Source organism: Scyliorhinus canicula, chromosome 13 (assembly GCF_902713615.1).
Source record: "Scyliorhinus canicula chromosome 13, sScyCan1.1, whole genome shotgun sequence".
Taxonomy (NCBI): domain Eukaryota; kingdom Metazoa; phylum Chordata; class Chondrichthyes; order Carcharhiniformes; family Scyliorhinidae; genus Scyliorhinus; species Scyliorhinus canicula.
Genome location: NC_052158.1, coordinates 100,412,486 through 100,419,534, shown reverse-complemented (window position 1 = coordinate 100,419,534; position 7,049 = coordinate 100,412,486). Strand labels below are relative to the sequence as shown.

The window sequence follows — 7,049 nt, the reverse complement described above, 5'->3', positions numbered from 1 at the left end:
CAAACAATGGAAGGCAGAGGGATGACTGAGTCTGGGAAGCTATGGCTGCATGGAATATTTGCAAACAAGGGGGTCAAATGTATAAAGCATAATTTACTGGAGGGGATGCATGCACTCTTCAGAATATTGGATGGGGGCTTGTTAGGGATGGTTCACACCACTGCTCAGAAGTTGAGGCTGTAGTGACTTGGGAGTCACTGTTGTCCTTAGTCTTGTCTGGAATCAACAACTATGTCAAGGTTCCCATTTTAGTTCAGGATCTCTCAGACAGGAGTCGCAGAGTGCAGACTGCATTACTTCTGCAATATAGAAAGATGTCACAGATGACAGGCAATCCAGCAGCTAGGTGGACGTCACAGTCAAAAGCCAGAGATAGGAGTCAGTGCAGTAGGGTAACGGCCATGCACCAGGAACAATAATTGGAAACAGTGGGCGTGAATCTTTGGCCTTGTTATGCTCTTGCTTAAGCGAAACAAGGCCGATGAATAGCGGGAGAGGCAGCAAACAAGAACCGCGCCTGGCGCCAAACAGTTTACAATGCAACTAGCCCACTCCCGTAGGCAAATTCGGGATCTTGCCACAGCTTGGCGAGAAACCAATTATCACCACTTAAGCCCTATTTCCATACAATTAATGAGAGCCACCCCATATCCAATAGCCTCCAGTGATTCAGCAGCCTCCCCAGCAAGTGGCAGGCAGACGGAACTCTAAGCAGCTGGATACCCTTCCAGTGTCCGGAGTGTTCATCTGTCACTCATCCTCACTCTGAGTGTCAGAGGGCCCTGGCAGACCTCTGCAGGAGATGGGGCACCTTGGGAGGTCAAGATAGCTCACCCCAATGTCATCTACTTCCTGATGGTATGCACCAGGGTGTGTGACAATGGAGTGCAAGACTGAGCAAAAATCCAACAAGACTTGCTGGACGAAGGTCTCCATGGTGATTTCCAGCCTTCCCATGGGGGCCTTGAAGGGCTCATATTTTGGAACCACGACATCAGACAAAACGCAGGTGACCTCTTTTATCCTTCGATCTAGTCTGTTGAGTGATTCTAGATTCTATGCCTGATGTTCTGCTATCTGCCATTGCACCTCCACCGTGAGCTGGTAGGCACTTCCAGAGGCTCAACATCTGACCGGAACTGAGTGGGTGGCTGTTTTTTAGCAGCCTTTGAAGTGCCAGATACCTGGGCTTCCCTGCTGTGGGGATGTATCAGTGAGGTGTTCTCCAGAAAGTGACCCCGAGACTAATCTAGAACTTTGTCCCACCGAGGTGCAGCAGAGATGTGCTTATGTGCGTGTGTATGTGTGTGATGACAGATGATTGTGAGCCTTTTCATCCTCTGATGTGCTCTGGGGACTCGATCTGCTCATGCATGCAAGAAATAAATTTTTTTTTTTTTTTTTTTATAAATTTAGAGTACCCAATTATTTTTTCCAATTAAGGGGCAATTTAGCATGGCCAATTCACCTAACCTGCACATCTTTGGGTTGTGGGGGCGAAACCCACGCAGGCACGGGGAGAATGTGCAAACTCCACACGGACAGTGACCCAGGGCCGGGATTCGAACCCGGGTCCTCAGCGCCGTAGGCAGCAATGCTAACCATTGTGCCACCGTGCTGCCCATGCAAGAAATAAATGACCATTTTAGTGGATGAGTTCAAACTCATTCAGAGTACATTTGACTCACTGCGATTGTGATGATTTGAAGAAGTGATGGAGCTGAGATCTTATATTGTTGCCCCAGCAACAATCTCCATCCTGCCCAGTAAGGTTGGTTGTAGCCTCCTCGAGTTCAATGAGGGTGAGGATCTCTGTTGTCCCTCCCGAAGTCTGGCCTCTCTTGTGTTTGTTGTCTGCCTGCTTTGCCTGTATGAAGATGAAAGAAAGGTATGTGGCCAGAGAGGATATCACACCCACCCTGTGTATGGTAACCCCTACCCTAAAGGGACAGAGGATGGAGAGTGAGCAACATGACAGATAGGATAGTGGTCTTGTAATAGTGTTTGTGAGAGTATGTGTGTTAATATTGTCCCCCGCTAATGATTGTGCGTAATCCATGAAGAGAGTTACTATTTGAGTACATGATACCATGATGAGAATTGAATACTGGAGGGAGGTGAGAGACAACTTAACCTGGTTGAGCAGATGGATCACTAATCCATTTCATGCACTGGATAGCACTTCTGGCATGGTTGCTAGGTAAGCTGACCTCCTAAACAACAACCTCCCAGGTCAGAGAAGTGAGGTTGTTGCGCCTCCTCGAGCAATCCCTCGGGTAGAGGACATGCCTCTGTGCTAGACTCTTGGCATCAAGGCCTCAAGGACATGCTGGGCAAAATGGGGTGCAGACTTCTCCTTGAGGCTGCTATCCTTTTGCCTCTGAGTTCCTGGAGTCCTGCATAGTTTGAAATGAAAAATCGCTTATTATCACGAGTAGGCTTCAAATGAAGTTACTGTGAAAAGCCCCTAGTCGCCACATTCCGGCGCCTGTTCGGGGAGGCTGTTAAGGGAATCGAACCGTGCTGCTGGCCTGCTTGGTCTGCTTTCAAAGCCAGTGATTTAGCTGTGTGCTAAACAGCCCCTTATGATGAAGACAAGGCGACTGGAATACATCGCATTGGCATTTAAATATGGCGCCTGACCTTCAAACCTACCAGCTAATGGTAGGCAGTGAATCAGCTCCAAACCCACCAGATGATTCGGAGAGATACTTGCTGGTGAGTAATTCATGAGACACCAAGAGTGGCTCAATTTTAATATATGTCGGCTAGCGAGAATGGCACTGCTGGAACCATCCACTTCGACAAAAAAGGAGAATGCCGTCCTACATATCCTAAAGTTTCTCTGAAAAGCTACAGAGCAAAAGTACGTGCATAAGGAGGTAGGTGGGTGAGGTAAATGGGTAAAACTGTAGGGTGGGGAAGGTAAGTAGGTAAAGAGTAGGGGATAAGGGGGTAGGGTGGGTAAGAAAAGTGGATGAGGAGTGGAGTGAAAGAGGAGGTAGGGTAGGTAAAGAGGTCGGGAGGCAGCTTGGTATGGTGGTGAATTTGGGTCAGGTTGGCTGAGGGAGAATTGGGGAGAGAGGTCAGAGGGAGTCGGGGGGCTCAGACGGGGTAGTTGGAAGGTGAGGGTCATCTCAGATTGTGTCGGGGAAGGCATGTGGTGGTGGCTAATCAGGTTGGGTTGGGGGAGTCAGCATTGGGGGGACATCGAGGGATCAGGAGAGAGTCAGGGGGTCAAGGGGGGAGTGAGCGGATCGAGTGGGGAGGAGTGGGTGGAGGGGGTAGTCAGAGGGGTCGTGGGGCAGGCAGTCAGTTGTATGGATACCCGAGGATTAGAAAAGGACTTTTATGCCTATCAATTAAGGTGAGTAGGTTGGAATTGTCCAAAGTCTCTGACTGGAGATCAGTTAGAAACTTTTTCGGAGGGTCCTGGGATCATTGGAGTTGCCAATCAAAATTCAAACTTACGGGAAATTCCCACAGACTCACTGTGTTTGGACATCTAACGAATTTGACAAAAGCCGAAAGATCTGGGCAAATCATTCAAATGAACATTGAAACAAATTAAATTGGCATTTTTGTATGCCATAATCAGACAAACTAGTCAATGTTGTGATTTATCAAAGGTTTGCTGAGAAATGTACAATGAGAAACTGCTCTGCAAGGAACAACCAGGCACAGCCAGTTATAATTGCACAGTTTTATATAACCACTTTACTCCTCTATTGCCAACTGTATTCCTTACTCTCTGTTGAAGAACAAAAATACATCCCTTTCCCACAATTAACAGGAAGAGTACATGTCTCTGCATGTTCTAATATACAAATCTATTGTCACAATTGTGCTTCCATTTCAATCATTTATGAATATTGCATGTTACTGTGTCAATGCCAAGTAACTATGGTATAAGAGCTAGTCCTCCTGATTTCAATATATATGCAGTAATTATTTCTGCTCCCAGTTTTCCATTGTTCAACATTTTAATGACAATTTTAGTTTTTGGCAAGTGAATAGGTTTGTAGCAAATTAAAATAAGCTCTCACCTCATTCTATTGAGCTTCCGCATGTTCTCTTTTCATAATTCTATCCTGTTACCATCTCTTCTTATTAAATAACCATCTTACTTCCATTCTTTCTCCTTTCATTGTCATTTTTCAATCCCTCCCCCTTTGGGATTTTCCTTGCTTCACATCAACCCTAGCTGAGAAAGTTATGTTCAGCAGGCCATTTGTAGGTGCACAGGGGCAAAAAAGCTACTTCAACTTTCACTGCTCTTAATGTTCTAATGTAAAGGCTTTGCTTGGTGATTTCATTAAAAAAATATTGATTTGGCTACATTTGCAGCCAAATGCAAGCAGAATTCACATTCATTCTACACTACTATTTCATTGTACATGATTCAATGTATTGCTGATGGAAGGTCTATATGCCTCCAACAGGGAGGTTTCTATATTATATCCTTATATTACTTTGAATAGACCCACGGGTGGGATTCTCCGTTTCAGAAATTAAGTGTTGACGGCAGAACATGTCAACTAAATTGGCGCTGGCCCCGGAGCAATTCATGAGCTGTTAATGGGCTAGTACTGGCGCCACGTGGAACCCGAGCGATTCCAATGAAAAACGGCTGGAGTCGGGATTGACACCCGGGAGGCTGGCAAGATGTAGCCCCATATTAGCACTCCACTTGCTACATACACACTCATTGCAGCCAAGGTGATGGCAGCAAGGAGAGTGGAACTCCGGTTTGCAGAAGTGGAGCTGGAGAATTTGCTGCATGCTGTGGAGGAGAGGCGGGTCACCTTGTACCCCCGGAGTGGGAAGGCGGCTGCCACCCGCCACAGTACACCAGGCCTGGGCACAGGTGGCAGAGGCCGTGCGTGCTGTGGGCCCCACAGCAGTGCAGGAAGAAGCTGCACAACCTCCTCAGGGCAGCCAGGGTGAGTAGGCAGCACTGTGCCCCTGGCACTAAACCCCCCCACCCCCCCGTCCCACATACCCTGACCCAGAGGACGACCAAAACCCTAACCGTTGGCAGTGTGCACCACATGCCAGCATACATACCGGCCGCCATGGGCAGGTGACCTGGCCACGAAGACCACCAGCTGCCCACCCCCTGTGCTGCCCACGTCCGACTGTCTAACACTGTGCGCTTTCCGTTTCCCCCCCACTCCCCAAGAGAAGGCGGCGCACAACCGCAGAAAGTGGGAGGAAACCAGAGGGGGAACGCTGGAACAGCAGCCTATCATGCAGCGAATCACAGGCACTGGACCTGGTTGGTGGACCCGGAGGGAGAGCAGTTGCCGAGGTGGAGGTCAGTATCGGACAACCAAGTGCGACCTTGCTGCAATCATAGAATCATAGAATCCCTACAATGCAGAAGGTGCCCCTTTCTTTGGACATGCGTAGTCCTCGGCCGATGGGAATGGGAAATCATCCAACAGCTTCTCGCCGTCAGCCGGTTGCCTGGAAACCTTGTCTCGAGGAGGTGTCGGGGGAGCGGAACATTGGGGGGCGGAGGCACAGTATCCGCGCTAGGCCTGCTCATTGGAACCCAGAGACGTCATCAAGGAGCAGCGTGATTTCAATTGGCTGATTCAGGCAGGGCTAGATCGTGACGTCACAACGTGGAGTTTGGACAATGTGTTTCAGACTAAATCTTCCTCCTCTGGGCAACATCTGGGAGTAAATCAATGTCTCCCCCTTTCCATTTCTTTGCTCACTCTGGTCAGACATTGGTAACTTTAGTTGGGTAGGTCTCTGGAAAGGTTGGTTCTCTCTTAATGACATTGTGATACCTGAGTGAGAGTGTTCCTGTGCACTGACTGTGGAAAGAGCTTTAAACAGTTACACAGCCTGAAAAACATCACACCATTTACAGTGGGGAGAGACAGCACGCGTTCTGTGTTTCTCTGGCCTTCCTTGAGCTCATCTTGGAATTTGAGTGACACAAGAACACTTGCACCATGGAGAAGCCTTGGAAATGTGGAGACTGTGGGAATGCATTCATATCCCCATTTCATCTCGAAATTCATCGACGCAGTCACACTGGGGAGAGGCCATTCACTTGCTTTGTGTGTGGGAAGGGATTCATTCATTCATCCCACCTAGTGAGACACCAGCGAGTTCACACTGGAGAGAGGCCATTCTCCTGCACTGAGTGTGGGAAGGAATTTATAGCTTTATCTGACCTGCTGACACATCAGCGGGTTCACACTGGAGATAAACCATACCCCTGCTCTCTGTGTGGAAAGGGCTTCAGTCAGTTATCTCACTTACAGATACACCAGAGAGTTCACACTGGAGAGAGGCCGTACACCTGCTCTCTATGTGAGAAGGGATTCAGTCAGTTATCTCACTTGCAGACACACCAGCGAGTTCACACTGAGGAGAAGCCGTTCATCTGCTCGGAATGTAGGAAGGAATTCAATGATCCATCCAACCTGCGGACCCACCAGCGAGTTCACACTCGGGAGAGGCCATTCACCTGCTCTGAGTGTGGGAAGCAATTCACTCAGTCATCTCACCTGCTGAGGCACCAACGAATTCACAAGTGATGATGGGGGTTGGATTCTGCGATTAATCACAACCAGGACTGAACGATGTTCATTTTGAAAGTTGGTGAAGTCGGAGGGTTTCTTTCTGTTGGACTGGTCCTTCTGACAATTTTCCTCCAGTGGGCTGATGCTCTTTGAGCCTGGGAGAGCACATTTCCACTGACATGAAAGACATTTATTTTATCCTGGAGAGTAAATAATAATTTCCTACCACTACAGGTAGATCTGCCTGGAGATGGCAGCCGTTTATCGACTTCTTTGGGAAAAATTAAGCTGTCAGCAGTGGGGAGGGGGGGGGGGGGGGGGTAGGGGGTAGGGGGAACTGGGATTGGGGTGTCGTTGATGAAATGAAATGAAGTTCGCTTATTAAAAAAAAACAAAAAACAAGAAAAAAAAAGAAAAAAAAAAAAGTGGGCACCACGGTAGCATTGTGGTTAGCATCAATGCTTCACAGCTCCAGGGTCCCAGGTTCGATTCCCGGCTGGGTCA

At 48.2% G+C, this 7,049-nt stretch overlaps 1 protein-coding gene across 1 annotated transcript; it reads left to right on the top strand.

Moving 5' to 3' along the window:
- Positions 1–5,867: 5,867 nt before the first annotated feature.
- LOC119976805 (oocyte zinc finger protein XlCOF15-like) lies at positions 5,868–6,784 on the top strand. Its single transcript, XM_038817602.1, has one exon. It carries the CDS (start codon positions 5,970–5,972, stop codon positions 6,558–6,560), a length of 591 nt encoding a protein of 196 aa, XP_038673530.1. The 5' UTR covers positions 5,868–5,969; the 3' UTR covers positions 6,561–6,784.
- Positions 6,785–7,049: the final 265 nt, after the last annotated feature.

Excerpts from the sequence above, each read along its gene's own strand:
- LOC119976805 (XM_038817602.1), top strand. The coding sequence starts at position 5,970 with ATGGAGAAGCCTTGGAAATGTGGAGACTGTGGGAATGCATTCATATCC.